Source organism: Lissotriton vulgaris, chromosome 8, assembly GCF_964263255.1.
Source record: "Lissotriton vulgaris chromosome 8, aLisVul1.2, whole genome shotgun sequence".
In the NCBI taxonomy this organism is placed as follows: domain Eukaryota; kingdom Metazoa; phylum Chordata; class Amphibia; order Caudata; family Salamandridae; genus Lissotriton; species Lissotriton vulgaris.
In genome coordinates this window covers 346,316,273-346,335,665 of record NC_141696.1, presented here as the reverse complement: position 1 = coordinate 346,335,665, position 19,393 = coordinate 346,316,273, and the positions used below count along the sequence as shown (strand labels likewise).

The 19,393-nt window shown below is 42.6% G+C and overlaps 1 protein-coding gene across 1 annotated transcript in view; it reads left to right on the top strand.

Annotated features, from left to right (window-relative positions):
- The window catches only part of LOC147697031 (amine oxidase [flavin-containing] A-like), a 562,294-nt gene that overhangs the window by 171,045 nt on the left and 371,856 nt on the right, over positions 1-19,393 (top strand). The window contains exon 2 of the mRNA XM_086934108.1: positions 4,520-4,614. Within this exon, the coding sequence (XP_086790234.1) occupies positions 4,520-4,614 (95 nt within the window). The remainder of the gene's footprint in view (positions 1-4,519; positions 4,615-19,393) is intronic.

Genomic DNA, 19,393 nt, shown 5'->3' with positions numbered 1-19,393 from the left:
AATGATAATAACTTTGCGTTATTATCATGTTATGCTGCTTCTTGCTGATTTGCAGGTGGGTGGGCGGGGCTGCTCTTGGAGCAGGGCCCGGTAGGAGTGGTTTGTCCACGCCTAAGTGCGCAATGACTGTTAGCTCGGTCCTCTCGGGCTGCCCAAAATAGTTATGCGCACTCTCCCTGTTCTTCATGCAGGCTGCATTACAGCCTGCATGGAGAACAATACCCAGGGTCCCATTCCTAGGTTGAGTGTCCAGCCAGGAATGCAGCGTTGTGATTGGTCAGGAGATCCTGGGTGCCTACCAATCACAATGCTGCATTGCGGTGTTGTGATTGGTCAATGGCTGTGCTTCCGTCTGAGATGGAGAAGAGCACATATGGAGACGCGGGACCCGGCGCAACGGTAAATTGCACAACGGCGAGCCATGCTGGCCGCCGCTGGTGTTAACTAGGAAAAATGGTTCCATTTCTAGAAAAAACGTGTATTGCATGTGTAAAGTTAACAGCACACATTTAGTGTGTGGGATTCTTCTCGGTTTGTCTAGACTTAAGAATGTGTACTCCAGCACAGATGCTATGCTAGATAGTACACACATACCTCCGCGAGGGTGTGTGTCACACAAGGCAGTTTTTAGAGCTCCAGCATCGAGGATGACCGCAGCAGCAGGCAAATCTTAAAAGATAGGGCTTTATGCTGTGTTTTCCCCCTTGTGCAACACAATGTACCTCAGCAAGTAATGTAAATGTCAAGGTATTTGTAGAGCGCACTGCCACCAAGCGGTTTCCTGGCACTATTACTCATACCGCTGTGGAACCCTTCCTGGCTTTCCCTGTGAAGTGTCCACTCCTGGGCACCCCCAGGGTGAAGCCAGGCATCCTAGCGATGTTGGGGCGGGTGAGGAGGTTAAGCAAGCTATCGCCCAGAGTTGCAGCGTGGGGGCCATGATTAGAATAGGCACCGAGAATTGTCAGGTCCGAGGAAATTGAGCCCAAGACCCGCTGAGGTGGGAAATTGAACCCTGGTCCCGGGCCAGAACTCTGCATCAGGGTCTGCCGCTCTAACCATTGAGCCACACTCCTCCACGGTGGCCTATGAGGTGAACCTGCTTATTTGTTTTTATCTGAAATCTTTTTATTCTTCTTGAATTCATTACATACTTGTTTACCTTGTGTAAATGGCCTAATTTTCTGCATCAGTAAGTACCCACTCAATTGAAGCTGATATTTTCTAGTTATATTAAAAGGTCATCTAATTAGTAGCCGACTTTTATCGAGAGGCTTGTCATTGATTAGCAGACGTAATTTCGTTACAGATGCAGGCTAGTTAAATGTGGTTTCATTGTGCTTTCAATCAAAAGGATTAAAACATTAGTGTTTTATTGTTTTGCTTTTTTGCTGTCTGGTTTTATTAGTCTTTGACTTTCACTTTTTGTACTTTAATAAATGGATAGATGTTGTAATAATTTGTTTTTTTCTGTGCTATCGAAGCAGCAGTTACTTTATTGGTCCCCTGTGCGGTTCACCATTGTTTGTATGTATGCCTTTGCTGTACAAAGGGCAAACCTAGCTGCAAAGCTGTAAGAGGGAAAGTTCATAATGCTCTGCAATATGATGGTAGAAAATGGAGTGGGAGTCGTTGAAGGAGGAAATCTTGAAGAACAAGGCTGCGGTAGGGCTGGGGGTGGATTAGCATAGTTAATTAAGAAGCACAGGCATGACCTTAGACTGTAGTTTCCACGAACTAATCTGTGCTTTTATGGTTACAACTTGCTGATACAATTGAACTTTGCATGCAGACCTTTGTTCCAGTTCCTAATGACCTTAACCTTTGATATGAGCAAGGTAGGGCTCAGAAGGTAAGTGTTTCTGCACAGGGGAAGTAAAACCAACAAGGTCCTCAACTAAACTGTTCGATGATTAGTTTTCCAGTGGCAACAGGTATTCGTTTCCAAATAATGATTTACTTTGCCATCCAGTGTGACCCCGACCTGAGCTAAGGAGCTCTTATCCAGCAGTGCGCCTTGGATCGATACAAATACCATACATTATGATTCACCATTTCTTCTTAAATATCTGCCTCCTATAGAACATTACACGATAAGGCTACCAGTTTATGTTATTTCAGCATCAAATATGGTTTGAGTCACCATTGCTGTTCTACAAACAAGTTCTGTCACTGTGGGATACTACAGCTCACCGTCTAACAGCATTTACTCTTCAGTTCAAGTTTGATTACACCTCAAGGCAAGGGTTCCTCTCACAATTTCACCAATTGTAAACAGCCTTTGGATGGCAGGCAGCCATCTGTTAATACTGCTAGCCTCTGGTTTTTTTTTGTGAAAGAGTTTTTGTTACAAACTTTATGCACAGTTAGGTATGTGTTCCTCTTCTGTGTCTTAACATCATCCCTAAGATCACCATTCGGATGGATTGTCTGTGGGTGAAGGGGTATCGTTGTAGGTAACTACGGCAGATGTTATATGGTAGTTACATAGATGCAAAAGGATGCAGATAAAATGTAGGTCTTCAGTAGACCATGCAGTGTGACCTGGAATTGGAATGTCTATATCCAACCTCATCACTATCCTTCACTATACTATTCAGATTCCTTTCCTGAAGTGATAGCACAACTCATGGGTCATCCCAACATGCCAGACGTTTTAAATGTCTCTCTGCCTGTCCGCGCACTCAGATCCCTTCAGTGGTGTGGGACGGACACTGACAGTCGCAGTGACATGCTCACTCTCTGTCAGTGAAAACCCTGGGGTTCCTCCCCCTATTAATAAGGCAGAGGAACCACGTGTTTGGCAGGGAAGCTAAACCACAATTTTTTTTCTGTTGCCCCATTCTGCGATACTCTATCTGACCCCCTGGTGCATTAAAGTGGTCAAGATAGACGAGTACTGGTGTGATCATAGAATTTGGATACCCAAGGTATGGGGAAATTCATGGAGGGCCTCTCATCATGTGGAAGCATCTTTTGGCTACTTGAATAATGTGTTTTGCAATGCATAAGTTACACTTCATGATCACGCCTTAGTTCCTGACTTGGATGCGTGTGGTGGAGAGGGTCTAAGGGGCACATGCATCAAAGGATTTTGCAAGCGCAAACGGTGCGATTCACAAAATTCGGCCGTTTGCGATCGCAAAATGGCCCTTTTGCAAGAAAGCAGAAGGGTTTGGTTGGGGGCGGGTGAGCAGTCCTGCTCTAGGGCAGGGGAGGAGTGGCTTGCCCACTCTGAGGGAGCTGACTGTTTGGTCAGCCCCAGGGCCGACAAACCAGACATGCGCACTCTCCCTTTTCTCCATGTAGGCTGCATGCAGCCAACATGGAGAAAATGGCCTCCCTATGGACGCCTGTGTGGTCGGCTTCCCAGCCAATTACAACGCTACCATTGCAGCGTGGTAATTGACTTAGGGGAGGTGAGGTAGGCTGCCTGCTTCCTGTGTGGAGCAGCAGAGAAGCAGAGATAACGCGGGACCGGACCGGCGAAGGTAAGTTAACATTTTAAAATGTTTTATGAAACCAACCACCCCACCCCTCCCCCGCAACCAAATCCCATGCAACCCCCTCCCCGCGCGACCCCCTGCCCCCTCACCTGTGAGTCATGCCGGCCACGACTGTCACTACTCAGCAACAACTGGAATTATAGTGTTTGTCCATATTTAATACAAAATTTCATGAAAGTGATACTACTAGGTGTAACTCAATATTTATTTCTCTGTCGGCAGTCAGAGTGGGTCAAGGGGTCAAGTGAGTTAATACTCCTATGAGACTGCTAGGGTACAGTATACAAGCAATCATGAAGAATCTAGAGAGTCCCTGTTATACATTTTGTAATGGCGTCACTGCTATACAAGCCTTTTGAACCATCATTCCTTATATTTCCTGTAGTGATCAGGCAGCATCAGCTTTGGCGAGCTTGAGAATTGTCCTACCTTCAATAGACGACGGCACAGTGTAAAGTTTTTTCTTATCGTAATATCATGATCATTGAGGCTGCTTGCTGCGAAATACAGCACCAATCTTTTTCATTACCATAAGTTCCAACCTGGACACTTTCCATCCATGGGCATAGGAACACTATATATGCCGATGTGTGCATGCTCAATGGTCATTGTTTTTTTTTTATGATCATAAAAATACGAACAATATATGCCCTAAAGAAGTCCAATTTTTGGACAAAACACGTTGGCTGTTTTTGCTGTACCCACTGGATATTTATACAAGCGAAAATAAACTGAAAAATTGGAAATTTCTGAAAATTGAGCAGGACTCATTGTCATGAAAATATCAGTTGTGGTGCACCTCTATTTGTTTGATTAAAGTTATCTAGCTTTCAATTTTTCCAGTAATGAAAAATATTGAATAACAATTTGAAGAAAGCATAAATATTTTAACTGCTTCATTTGCTTCCTAGTAGTGAGTAATTCGTTTTCTGAGTGGGCTTAATTACATTAATACTTATTTCTTTACCAAGCCTATGTATGCTGAAATGACGTGTTTCCTTTTTATCTCCTAGGACTATCTGCAGCAAAATTGCTTCATGAATCCGGACTGAGTGTTTTGGTCCTGGAGGCACGTGACCGAGTTGGAGGACGAACTTACACGATTAGAGTAAGAACCTTTGTATTGATTACTGTGTCACCTACAGCAAAGAAAACTGATTTACACTTCTGTGCTATTGTAAAATATATGTTATTTTTTTATGGAATTTAACATTCTGTGCCTGGCAGGCGTGACCAAGATGGCGGCCACAACGGATGCACTATAAGGAGCCCCGGAACCGGCACGCTCACTCTCCTACAGTATCCTGTCCATCCTGCCATATAGCGCTGGAGTGCGATTTAAGGCCATCAGAGGTTCGATCTGGGACTGATGGGCGCCACCAGATAGAAAAGCGCCATTGTGGCCTACACTAGCTGTCGATTCGGTCTCCTCCATGCTGGGGGATACTACCACCGGAGGCAATTGCGGTGGTTGACCGAAGGTGGACGAGGCTGACTCGGAGGCGGGAGGCCGCTGAGCACCTCGGTAGGACTTCGGTGCTTTATGTAATGTAATGCAATTTAAACTTATATAGCGCAGCTGTCACCCCTCTGGTATCCTGGCGCTGAGACTTATCCTGTTGTCAGTGTGCATGTAGATGACCTATCCAAAAGATAAAGAAAGACTCAAGTTACTCCTCCCTCAGTAAGAGCCAGGTCTTCAACCTCTTTCTAAATGGAAGCAGGGTTTGAATTTGTCTAATGTCTAAGGGGAGATCAATCCAAAGCCATGAGGCTGCAACACCAAAGGCTCTCCCACCAGTCCTAATCTTCTTGAATCATGTAGTAGCCACCAGATTTGTGCTTGATGAACAGAGATTTCTCCTGGGAGCATACTACTTAAATTCTTTCTGCAAGGATTTCGGGCCCAATCCATGTACTGCTCTAAACACCGTTCAGAGGGATTTAAATTGTATTCTTTGGCAAATTGCAGCCCACAATCACCTACGGGAATGAGTCAATAAGAGGAAGAGATGCAGCAACTTTAAGCAGCATATTAACAACCTCCTTCCGAGTGATATTTCAGCTCCCTAAATACGTTTCTCCGGCCCAAATACGGTTGGAATTTGGCCTACAAAATCAGGCGACAGAGAGAATGGGAACCTATGCAAAATGCTGGCATAAAATCTGAGCTGCCGAGATTGGTTCCCTTGTAGTGTAGTTCCTAGTTTCCCACTAGGCCCTGCGCATTGGAATAACATAAACAGTAGTATCGACGTAGAAGTGCGGATCTTCCAGGCCTCCACTGACTATGCTAAACTTAATTGGGTTTGTTACCAACTAGCTCAGAGGTCACTGGAAACTTTCTTGACTGAAATAGGAAGTGATCAGCTTCCCTGGCACAGACAAGAAGGGATTCAGTTTTCCAACAACCGTGCAACATGACAACTTTGCTCCTCAGATCAAGAGTCAATCTCTAGGGTCGTGTGAAACAATAGACAGTTATTTTACTCAGTCAGGTTAGTGCAGATTACTTTCACAATATGTAGAGAATAGAGAGACGGGCGTTTGTCAATAAAGGGTTAACATTTATTGAACAGTCTTTCTTCTCGTACAAGAGAAATGTATTGCCACAATTGCAAGACTTGTTATTATAAAAAGTACGTAGAGTAAGATAAGTATTGAGAAATAATACTGTAAAAGCATTGTTATGGTTTCTTAGCCATACAATGGTTTAAAAGTAATAAAACATAAATACAGTCATATATACATTAGGCTAAAATACTCAACTGGTGCTTCTAACTACTCCTACCCCAGTGTACCTGACCTAAGCCTAATACTTGGGAGGGGAGTAAGTAAGTAGCTTTAGTTTAAGTTGGTTTTGCCAAGGTTTGCTTCAAGAATTCTCACTAAGGGTTTAGTCAACACCATACCTCTGAATAGAATGATGGAGGTCTGGTATCTCCTTCAGGGAAACTCGGTATCCCAGTCACCCGCAAGGGTAGACCAGAAACGCTGGAGCTGGATTTCTCGGCAGGAGAAAGACAGCGTCTCTCTTCAGCGCGTCGAGGAGGAGGAGGGGGGACAGCGTCCGCGGGCAGCTGGCATCTGCTGGGCTCTTCGCAGAGGGACGGCTGTTCAGCTCCTAGTTTCACCACACCATCGTTCGAGCTTTAGCAGCGATAATGGTATCAGCAGCTTCGGGACAGCAGCAGCATCAGCGTACTGCAGACAGCTAGCAACAGGCAATTGCTTAAGGCAACGTTGGTAATATTTATACCTGAAAGGTGCCATGTTTGACGTAAGTTTGCTGGACATAAGACGTCAATTAAAGATGTCACTAGGAAGTGATAGCTATCAGTTGCTCATTAGAGTTCCATTACTAATCAAAACACAGCAAGCGGGGATTTCCAGGTTTGCTGAGTTTTTATCTTGTTGAAGAACTCGGAGTGTTAATCTAGGAATCTCAGATAGTGACTTCTGCTCTGTCATTGCACTAATTGGTTGCAAAGGAAGTGGCAGAGAAAACTATTCTGGAATGTGGCTCTGTTCGTGTGAGGCCAGAGATGACTTTCTGAATATCGCACTTGAACGGTTATGCCAATATAGGGAATAAATGGATTTATAGCCGAATAGGGACATAAGGTCACAGTATCGATCAGGATCCTAGATAAGCACACAACAACCACTCCACGGGTTCATGTCCATCAAATTACTAAAACTAGAGCAATAAGATGCATGTGTAACATTGCCCACCCCAAAATACATATATGCATTTGAAATAGGCGTATATTGTAATACGTGAAAATTATAGGTACTGTACGTTTTTGAAGCATAGAAATCATTCAAAAATTATTGCATATGAAATCAATGAACGATTATGCAAAAAAGAATTACACATGAAATATCTCTGAAACAGAAGAAGGGCGAGATAAATCATCACATATAAATGCATTGCAATAAATGTGCTAGAGGCTGATGTAAGTTTGTTATGTCTCTAGATGTGTTTAGAAATAGAAGTTGAAGCTTCTGTTCTCTAAGAATAGTTTTTACCCTAAGCAAAGAATTGTTCGTGCCAAAAAAGGGTCAATATTAAAAAGTGTTCAATTCAAAAGAATTAATGCTTGAACGGGGAAATAGAGTTCCAACGCTTTAGCAGTTTTTGTTGTTCAAAACTGAAGGCCGAATTCAGAGTTCATGGGAACGCTGTGTGTCGGAATGCTTCTTCAAAGTTATTGTTTCTGTTCGGGTGAGAACATCATATCAGACAGGCTCTCAAAGAATTGGTCTACAAAATCAGGTGACATTTCAACCAAATTCGATAGTGCTGTAACTTGGCAGGTGTGAAAATGATTGCTGTCATCATAGTCGGGATCAGCAATGCTCACAGAAGGTCGTACCTGGGTGATGTTGCTTTTGTCACTTGCTCCACTGTTACCACCTAGTCGTAGCACAGGAGTCTCAACGAATGGCGTCATCAGGATTGGTAGCCGCTGGGGACAACACAATGCGTGAGCCGTTATCGGACTGAGCAAAGTATCGACGTCCATTGGTACTGCTGATGGAAGTGAAAGACAGATGTCCAACACGCACTCATCTCCGCATAGCATACATCGAAGTACCGGTAAGATACAGTTCTGCCATATAGGTCTGAATGAAAGGAACCAGGTCATGTTTAGATCTCTCAGCCTGGCCAATGCAAGGACGTTAGTTATCCTGTCCCGGTAGCGCATTGCTAGGATTGTCTCTTCCATTCCCATAGGAGCTATGTCTGAGCTTTGGCTTGCCATAACGAAGCAGGACGGTCAAAAATAAAATCCCTGCTACAAGTCCCAAAAATAAGGGTATGCCGCCAAAAACAGAGTGGACAAAATTAGGAACGATTCCCAAAATTGCTTGAAAAGGTGTTAGCAGTCCCGTAAAAATCGTCTTAAATATGCCTGGGATGCCTGTGGCACTAGACATGTTAAGGAGTTGGCTAAGCATTTCTACGAAATGCATGGGGCAATTTGTTGATAAAAGTTCATGAACTTCCGTAGCTGTCCTTGCAACTAGGAGATCATACGTCTCTTTTGATGACGTTATGGGCACTGTTGTCTGCAAAAGCACAGACTTCATTTTGCTTAAAGTATCAATTCGTATAGAATAGAGATTCAGACGAGGCCAGATGGGAGTCTCTGTGTCTGCAAGCCCGCTCGGGAACAATGCCTGCATACAACATTTGACCATGGATGTTACTCTTACAAGATAACTTTTCCCTGGAACAAGGCCACAACATCTGTGATCCGTTCTAAGAATGTAACTCCCGTTAGCAAGTTGCATAAAGAAGGGCTCTATCTGAGTTGCAGGTGTGACTAGCTGGTGGCATGAAAGGTTGTTAGAATTTCCATCACAAGCTCCGTGTAAATTAATACCTTGGCACAAAAGTATACCGCTTAGTGAATGTTTACAATTTTCACCACTAAGAAATACATTTTTGTCGCTGTCACTATAGCAAGAATGTGTGTATGGCAATTTCCATTCTGATTTTACATATCCTTTACCCAATCGTTCATACTGGCCAGTAGGTATGTATTCAAGGCACTTTTTAAATCGGAAAGTTGTTATCGGAATTGTGATAATTCCGTGTATTATCCATTCAATGACAGGACTCTCTGACATTGTCAATGGTAATCTCTCAAGTTTTTCGATGCTCAGGATTGTATAGTCTGCTCCTTTCTGTGCCAAACTGATTTGTTTATCAGTAAGGTTAAAAATGGAAATTAATGACGTTGTGTTGATTAAACGCCAAGGCACATAGCCTGAACGAAGATTTTGCAGCGTCTAGAACGTAATTGAGATTGGCCATGTTGTAACATTAGCAAGTCTCTGTCTATTATGTCAAAGGCAGAAGATACAATATTGTCCAACGAATATATTCTGGAGGACAGAGTCATTAACCCATTGTCCACTACAGAAAGTGATTTTTCCAAATTAATACAATCAATTTCTCGTATTTTTTCAGCTGTTTCAATTTGTGTGACTTTCCAAGCCTCGTTGTATGCAGCATAGATACTGGTCGCTATTAAACGCTTTTGACGCCGTTTGCTTGGTCCAAGAATGAAATTGCGCAAATCAGCACCATCTTTTAGTAAAGACAAGTGTTGCTTAATTTCAGCCAGTGTGGATGATGTTAGCCATTCGAGGCAGAGTTTCCCTACACTGTATGTTGTTACTATCCCTGGATGTTGTCTCTGGGAGTATCTAGGGTCTAGTCTGGTCATTTTAACCCCTGTGTTTTATTCAGGAATCTATCTTGACAGCTGTTTGTGTCAGTAGGCCAGATTAACCACTTTTTCCAATCAGGATGTGTTCTGTTAAATTGCAAAATATTTGAAACGTCTAATTCAATATCTGTAGTTGTATTTTCAGGTATTGGCTTTGGAATAGACGGTGTTTTAAGGTCTTTGATCTTAGCTAGGCCAAGACAGGATGTTTGGTGTATTGTGTCATTTAAAAACATCATTTTTTCTGGTATCATGCAGGTTCTGAATAGTGCTTCAAGGCCTTGTACCTGCCAATCTTTTGTACCCCAAATTGTTTTCGTTTCAATGTTATTTTTCCAATAATCAAAACCAAATGTCATCATTTTGTCATAAAATGCTTCTGAATATATCAATTTAGAATTTGTCAGCATTGTTTTCATTCCTGTTTTATCTAACAGTTTGTAATAAAACGTTTCTGCATCAGTGGTGTTAAACCCTGAGAAGTATTTGAATTTCTCAAAGAATGTTTTAGAACTGCTTTTAGGTGGTGTAGCACAATGTTCCCATTGATTATACTTAAAAACATTTCTAGGCTGTGCAGATTTATGCAAGTAGTGATCACCATAATGTGTGTAGCAGAATAATTGCTCATAACTAGACGAACCTTGTAAATAATCATGATCTGTGAATCTAGCTGACATTACTAAATCAGACATCATGTCATTAATACTGTTAAAGTCCCAATCATCAGAGAATGTACTAGGTTTTACAAAGTCACTTAAGGAAACCTTCAGTTGATGAGGATACTTCAGGATTTCGACCGGACCATAGATCTCATAGTCAGTTTTCTCCCATACTACCCCACCAGGTATTGTAATTGCTGTGACATTTACTGTTGACAGTTCTCTTTTTTTCACGTGGGATGATCTGTGTGGTTTGAGGACTAAGTTGATGTTCTGACTTGCTGTGTCCATTCAATTGTACTATATTTTCCCTCAATGAATTTTCCCTAACAAAGTACCATGATGAGCCAAAGCAGGAGGAAAAATACACCTAGACCGAACCAGAACTCTAACCAAGGGGAAATAAGGTAGATTTCCTTCAGTTGATGAAAGTGTTCAGTTGCTTTTTCTTTAAAAGTCTTTTTTATTTCTGGCATCACTTCGGGGTCGTTTTGATCTTCAGAGAAGTTGTTGAAGTTGATGAAATAACCAGAGGCAGTTCTGCCAATTGTTGGGATTGTTCTTTCAATCTGTCTCTCGGTAGCATTTTCTGATGCCACATTATTGTAGACTGGTGTTTCTTGACGAACTGTTTCAATCTGTGTCTCAAGAGGCACGAGTTCCATGGCATTATTGCATAGTCCTTCTCTGTGCACTGCAGGCTGATCGAATGTGATGAGTCTTTCAGTTTGAACCTCTGGGATTGTTGCAAGTTTGGGTATTCTGTTGTTTCTTGGGAGTCCACTGGGCCTACTGTTGATTATAGGCCACATGCTTGTGGTTTTACCAGGTCGATAGACACGACTCTGTTCTCCTTTTTACCAGCAAGGGGCGGTAGTACTACTGATCTTGTTACGGTGACTGCCAAGACAGGTGCTGCTTTTCTGTAAGAAGGCCCAAATTCCTTCTTCACCGCGATTTTTTCTCTGACTAGATCCCCAATCTTTGGAATCCAGACAGGCCTTGCTGGGGCTGTTGCTTGTGGTGCCTCGTCAGTGGTAGATGGCTGTTGCTTTAACTTTATGTTGCTTAAGGATTTTCTTGTTTCATTCAGTTCCTGTAAAACAGCCAAACGATCTTTGATGTCAAAGTCTGTTGTTTTTTCTTGTACCACTGACACCTGACTATCGAGGTCCTGAATGGTCATTCTAATTCCGAACAATAGTTCATATGGGCTGAAACCTTTTAGAGAATTTCTTGGCAAGTTATTAAGACTGGTCTGGACACTTATTAAATGTTTGACCCACCCAGCGCCTGAACCTAATACCTTCGCTGTTATAGATCGCTTTATGTCCCGGTTTTTTCTTTCAACCACACTATTCCCTTCGGGGTGTGACGGACAAGAATACCGCAACCCAATTCCCATGCTGGCCATGGCCTCCTTATAAGCTCGAGAGCTAAAAGCAGGACCCTGGTCAGAATGGAACGTGGTAATTGCGTATGTGCCGATATAGACTCGCAGATCTTTTATAACCGTTCTGGCGTCAGCCGAGCGCTGGAGGCCACATTTTTTAAGTGTGTTTAGCCTTAAGGATGTACAATGGGACGCGCTTCTCTTCTTTGATTGCGCAGATAGACCGCCTTATGCTGTCTATCAGGGTTCCTGAAACTACACTGGCCTGTTCATTACTGCGATCTCTGTTGCAGTTTTCACAATTTTGAGCAAAACATTGAATATCTATGCTCATTCCTGGCCACCAGTACTCTGATTGTAATTCTTTCAGAGAATCCTTAATTGTTTGATGTCTCAGACCCAACCCCATGTGTGCTTCCAGTAAGAGGAAGCCCCTCCTGCTCCTGTTTGGAATTACTCTGTCCCCCACTCCAGGGATTCGAGCAAAAGGAACGGAGTTTGCATCGATTATGTATGCATAATTGAGTGGATAGTTCACGGGTAGTGCTGCACAGTCACCTTTTACGGTCGTTTTTACTGCCAGCATGGTTTCCCCGTCTATGTATTTTTCTGTACGCTTTTTTGTGGCTACGGAAGCCGGTTTAGTTGCTTCTGCTGTGGCTGTATTAGCCAATGAATTCCCTGCAACGTGAACGCCATCATGTTGAAGACTCTGTGTGTGTATCACGTGAGTCTTTTGTAGTTCTTTGTGTAAAAGAGCTACCTGTTTCCAGAGCAATTTATGCTTTATTGTGGCATCTGTGGCATCTTTGTAATCGTTTTCAATCCAGCTCTGCAGCTTATTGTTGTAAGAGTTGACGCAAAAATGAGAATCACACACGATAAGTGTCGGGAATTCACGTTCTGCATTTTCAAGCGCCATCTTTAAACATCTGATTTCAGTTCTCTGAACCGAACAGTTTCTTACATATTCAGTTTTTGTTACTTTCGGTCTGAATTTACCGCACAGCCAACGACCTTTAACAATCGCACATGCTGCATTGTAGGATTTGCTCTCTACGTTGAAATGCTGTACAAATCTATCTGTATAGATTATACAGGCGTATTGTGGGAGAGGCAGAAGTTCGATTGGCAGAGGATATTCTTCTTCATACTCTAAATCATTCAGTTCCTCGAATTGCGGGGCGAAATAGTATTTCACATCTTCCGCTCCTAGAGAATCTACATACTGTATCCATTTCGGATCCAGTGATACTGTAGGCAGGTTTACTGGGCTGAATAGCGCCTCGAAGGCGGATTCCGCTGTGAGGATATTAATCCTTTTACCATGTGCTAGTTCTCGTTCATTTGCTAATGCGATTTGCACTGCTTTCACAGTTCTTTCTGTGAGACTGAATGTTTTTTTTGCTTGTGTGTACAAGTGAGATTTAATTGAAATTGGTACCTTTTCTCCCTCATTAGAGTTTAGGTACGTGAATCCGCATCTTCCTGGGATGACTCAGATTACAAGACCGCGTGTGTTGTCACGTGTATCTAATTTTGTTTTCTCTAACATATCTATTTGCAATGATCTCAAAATTTCTGTGTGTTTTTGAGTCCAATTGATTTGTTTAAAATCAGGTTTAATTAGTTCGTAGAGAGGTTTAACCCTCTCTGCGTAATTTAGAATGTAAGTTCTTCCGAAATTCAGAAAACCTAGTAGGGATTGTAAATTCTTCAGCGTTTTTGGAGCTTGGAGTACAGCGCACTTCTCTAAGAAGTTGTCCGCTAGGCTTTTCCCTTCACTTGATAATTCGTACCCTAAGAATAGTACTGTCAGATGGGCAATTCGAGACTTTTTAAAGTTGAATTTATAACCCTCTGCTGCGAACCCAAGTATAATGGTGTTCACTCTTTTCAAGTGAGTATCCAAGTCGTCGTCTGTGAGATAAATATCATCTACGTAAGATAATGCCTCATCATCATATATTTGTAGTAACTCTTACTTTAGCTGAGAATAGTCCTGGGCTGTTCTTGAACCCCTGTGGGAGTCGACAGAATTTTTTCTGCGACCCAAATGCTGAGAAAGCGGTCAAATATCTGCTTTCTGGTGCAATGTTTTGACAAAAGAAACCATTAGATATGTCTAATGTCGTTTTATATTTTTTCCTAACTATGTTATTCATTAGGGCTGCACTATGCGAGTTTTGTACTGCAAAAGTTTTACAACATGCATTAAGGTGTCTGTAGTCCAAAACTAGACAATATGAATTGTCTGGCTTGGAGACAGGAAACAAAGGATTGTTCATTTGAGAGGTGCATGTTTCAATCACCCCCTGGTATTCAAATTGATCTAAAATCTCCCTGACTTGTTTTTTAGCTTCTTGCTTAATGGGATACTGCCGTTGGGCAGTTGGTTCACTTTTTAACTGGATTTTGTGAGGAGGTGAGTCCTCATCCCATCCTACATGATTTTTATATAATGCCGGTGCCTGGGATACTGCCCATTTCCTTGCATATGTATATTTTTTGTGAATCTGAATGTGATTCGAGAAGGCAGGCATAATCACTTCTTCGCCATGAGGGCACTCCCTGACAAACTCTGGGGGCCAATCTTTTTCAGCTAACAGAATATCTTAGCCTTTTGAGAGCTTATCCCAAAATAGACCTCTTATTTTCCTAGTCTTATCACCCTCTATACGCAATGTTATTTCGTATATCTTATGGGGCTCGCTAAGTCTGGTGTCGGCAGTTTCAACCTGAATGTATTCATTCGTGTCCACTGTCTCCAGATGATTCATCAAGATCTTGCGCGCTATACTGATTTCTGCTGCACTGTCCAACATTGTCAATGCCCACTCCCCGTTTTTCAACTGTGTCCTCAGTATTCTCGGCATGGTTGATTACTCTAATACTGACTACCTTCTTTTTTGGAAATTGAGATTTTTTACTCTGAGCAGGTTCCTTGTCTTTGGACTTGGTGTGCTCTCCTGGGTCTGACCGTCCTCTTCTTTCCAATTTCTGCGAAAAAGATTGAGAGGGACGTGTATCAATACTTTGATATCTATCAGGTTTTTTCAGATTATCCCTATTTCTAAGGTTATATCTTTTCTCAGAGGGCTCCCTCTGGAGAGACTGGTGTTCTCGAGTCGGAGTTCTTTCCCTCCGTCGAGGAGACCTTCCTCTGGACTGGAAAACTTTTCCTTGGGAGTGGATTGTTTATTTCCATCCCAGCTCTTTTTAGGAGTATTTAAATTATTTTTAATAAATAATTTTTCAGGTTTTTCGAGCAGTTGGGGCTTAACTGGTTTTCCACCCAAGCTGTCTCTACCTAATTCTTCATAGCATTTTTCTATGATTCTGGCAAGCTCAACTGGCTGATCTTTTATATCTGTTTCCTTCAACTTCTGGCGGATCGCCACAGATGCTGCTTCTCCTTTTATGTTGGCTAATAATATAGCCGAGACCTGCTTGAAATCTTTCAGTAATTTCATACCCAGATTTAAAGCGGGCTCTGGACCGTATTCATTTTGAATCTGTTTTAGCACTTCTGGTATTACCGCCATAGACGGAACACCATGTGTTTTTGTGTAAATGGAAGCAAAGACTGTACCCCAAGTGTCGCAGTCCTCCACGTGTGGTGCGATTCCCATAGGAAGGCAGATGGTCAAGATTCTGTGTTTCTCTATAGGGGTAGTATCAGGAAATACTGCCTCTATTTGAGTGATTTTCTGTGCTAACCAGAAAGGAATTTGTTCCCGTTTTACGGGTGTTTTACCAAGACATGACTGTATGTTCTGTGGTGTAATTTTATTAGTGTTCCCCTGGTGAGGGGTCAGCTGTGGTACATTAACAGCTGGTTGGACTGTTGCAGTCCGCATTACATATTGGACTAATTGCCTATGTATTTTTATAAGTGTTTTTAGCTGTACTAACAGCTCTTCTTTAGACATTTTTGCAATGTCAGGATGTGGTGTGTAGCCGGCTAGAACTGGCCACGTTGCTCCTGGTCTACCTAGTGGACCGAGCCTGGTTATGTGACCATTATGTTTTAGGGCGCCATTAAACCAGAGCAGGTGCTCTTGGAATTTTAGTGGGATTTCAGTCTCCTCGAAAGGAGCGTACTCTTCCGGAGGTTCCTCTATTTTGTAATAGTGAAACTCTTTTGTTATAGCGTTTGCCGCTGGAAAGTTTATCCATGAATAGAATACCTCTGTCTGCCGATATTCGTGTGCTTCTATCACGAAAATTACTGTACCACCTTGAGGTGTCAGTCCGTTCTCTATAAGTTTTAAAGTTATAGATTTTCTTAAATGTGCCGGGATGATTATTGCACCCGGTACCGTGTCGTCGGGATCCTGCTGAGTCGCATCTGCTGCGGCCCCAGTGGTTCCGTTTTCTCCTGGCATTGTATAAATGCAGGTTTTGCAGAGTTGGTCTCCAAGGAGACAAAGATTAGGTGCACAATATTTTGGAACACTGTATCCTTCAACGTTGAATAAACCAGAGCTTTACATAGGAATCTCTTCCTACTGAGTTCGGGCGGATTTTAACCTTTCACCCACTCCAGACGTCTATTGGAGTATTTACGGGAGAAAGGGGTCTGTGTGAAATATGCACGACTGAGTTACTCTAACGTCTTGCGTTAGTTTATCGCCTTACCAAACGTTGGGCGCCATGTAGTGTAGTTCCTAGTTTCCCACTAGGCCCTGCGCATTGGAATAACATAAACAGTAGTATCGACGTAGAAGTGCGGATCTTCCAGGCCTCCACTGACTATGCTAAACTTAATTGGGTTTGTTACCAACTAGCTCAGAGGTCACTGGAAACTTTCTTGACTGAAATAGGAAGTGATCAGCTTCCCTGGCACAGACAAGAAGGGATTCAGTTTTCCAACAACCGTGCAACATGACAACTTTGCTCCTCAGATCAAGAGTCAATCTCTAGGGTCGTGTGAAACAATAGACAGTTATTTTACTCAGTCAGGTTAGTGCAGATTACTTTCACAATATGTAGAGAATAGAGAGACGGGCGTTTGTCAATAAAGGGTTAACATTTATTGAACAGTCTTTCTTCTCGTACAAGAGAAATGTATTGCCACAATTGCAAGACTTGTTATTATAAAAAGTACGTACAGTAAGATAAGTATTGCGAAATAATACTGTAAAAGCATTGATATGGTTTCTTAGCCATACAATGGTTTAAAAGTAATAAAACATATATACAGTCATATATACATTAGGCTAAAATACTCAACTGGTGCTTCTAACTACGCCTACCCCAGTGTACCTGACCTAAGCCTAATACTTGGGAGGGGAGTAAGTAAGTAGCTTTAGTTTAAGTTGGTTTTGCCAAGGTTTGCTTCAAGAATTCCCACTAAGGGTTTAGTCAACACCATACCTCTGAATAGAATGATGGAGGTCTGGTATCTCCTTCAGGGACACTCGGTATCCCAGTCAACCGCAAGGGTAGACCAGAAACGCTGGAGCTGGATTTCTCGGCAGGAGAAAGACAGCGTCTCTCTTCAGCGCGTCGAGGAGGAGGAGGGGGGACAGCGTCCGCGGGCAGCTGGCATCTGCTGGGCTCTTCGCAGAGGGACAGCTGTTCAGCTCCTAGTTTCACCACACCATCGTTCGCGCTTTAGCAGCGATAATGTTATCAGCAGCTTCTGGACAGCAGCAGCATCAGCGTACTGCAGACAGCTAGCAACAGGCAATTGCTTAAGGCAACGTTGGTAATATTTATACCTGAAAGGTGCCATGTTTGACGTAAGTTTGCTGGACATAAGACGTCAATTAAAGATGTCACTAGGAAGTGATAGCTATCAGTTGCTCATTAGAGTTCCATTACTAATCAAAACACAGCAAGCGGGGATTTCCAGGTTTGCTGAGTTTTTATCTTGTTGAAGAACTCGGAGTGTTAATCTAGGAATCTCAGATAGTGACTTCTGCTCTGTCATTGCACTAATTGGTTGCAAAGGAAGTGGCAGAGAAAACTATTCTGGAATGTGGCTCTGTTCGTGTGAGGCCAGAGATGACTTTCTGAATATCGCACTTGAACGGTTATGCCAATATAGGGAATAAATGGATTTATAGCCGAATAGGGGCATAAGGTCACAGTATCGATCAGGATCCTAGATAAGCACACAACACCCTAAATAACCATCTCTGGGTAGAACTAAGGTGTACAGGTCAATCATAGGCTAACAAATACCTTTTGTCTTCCATCTAAGCTCTAGGTCTGACAGATCTTTGGAATATTCAGACGGCTCACTGTGTGTTCAAAAAACTAGTCACAAAGTCAACAAGACTTAAATCTATTGTTGAGGACAAGGAAGCATTGTCGAAGCGAGCACATGGCTGGGTAGTGCTCAACAATTACGAAGCCTGCAAACCCCAACCCTACCTTAATGCAGGAATGAAGTTAACAACTAAAGAATTTTTTTTAAAACTTTGTCTGGGAGTTGGTTCAATTAACCCATTCTTACCACCTTGGGAAAGCAGAGGAGGAGAGCAGCTATGCAGGCTTTGTACCAGTGGAGTCGAGAACCTCATTCACAACTTTTGTATTTGCGACAAATTAAAAGATATAAGGAAAACTTTATTAAAACCATCCTTTAACCAGCATGGCATCAGGGTTATCAGGCAGGCGGTAATCCACTGCTTTAATCCAATCTCAGTACAGTTGAATTGCTGCCTCATAAAATTCCTTGCTCTCACTGATCAGAGATTGAAAAACGCATCCTTGAAGGCAACGCCCTAGCTCTACAATTTGAGCTATATGGGGATCCCACGGAGAAAAACAACAACCCACAGAATAAAAACTTTGACAAAAGATTCAAAGGACTAACTGCTTAGTAATGCAAAGTACATGAGATATATTTTTTACTTGATTAAAACATTGATAGCGTTTTATACAGTTTTATGTAAATTACAATGTGGATAACCTTAAAACTGGTTAATCCCTTTTTTATAGGGAATTATTTTAGCACTGATTAACTCTTTTATAGTAGTGGGTTTGATTTTAAAGATCATTTAATGCATGCAACGGTTTTAATTAATCATGCATAATAAAAATTACCTCACCTTACTTTTGGCAGATTGGCAGCCAATGAAGGTTCGTCAAAGCCAGCGATGTTGAAGATCCATGCTGCCAGTTTAAAGTCAATTTGGCAGCTATAGTGTGAATCCTTTGCAACTTCAGTATTACTGAGTTTGGTGCACCTCGGTATATTGAATTGCAATAATCCAACCTGCTCATTATTACACTCCTCACTACCTGTGACCTGGTAGTAGTGGGCAGCAGAGGTAGGATCGTTCGTAAGGCTCTAATCAGGGGGAAACAGGTGCCCACTGTCTTATTAACTTGTGACTCCAAATGGAGGTTATCATCCAACATAACCCCCAGATTGTGTACTGTTCTAGCTGGAGTCAAGGGTTTGTCTGTGGGGGTGAGTCTAAATTCTGAGGGGAAGGGGCGAGCAATTTTAGAGGCGGAGCGGTAGCCTGGCGTAGGCAGCGGGCTTCAAGTTGGGGCCTGCAGCTCTATGAGGGGCCGGACAGGCTCTCCGCTGCCACCTGCGACTCTGCCTCGGCCTTAGCAGCGAGG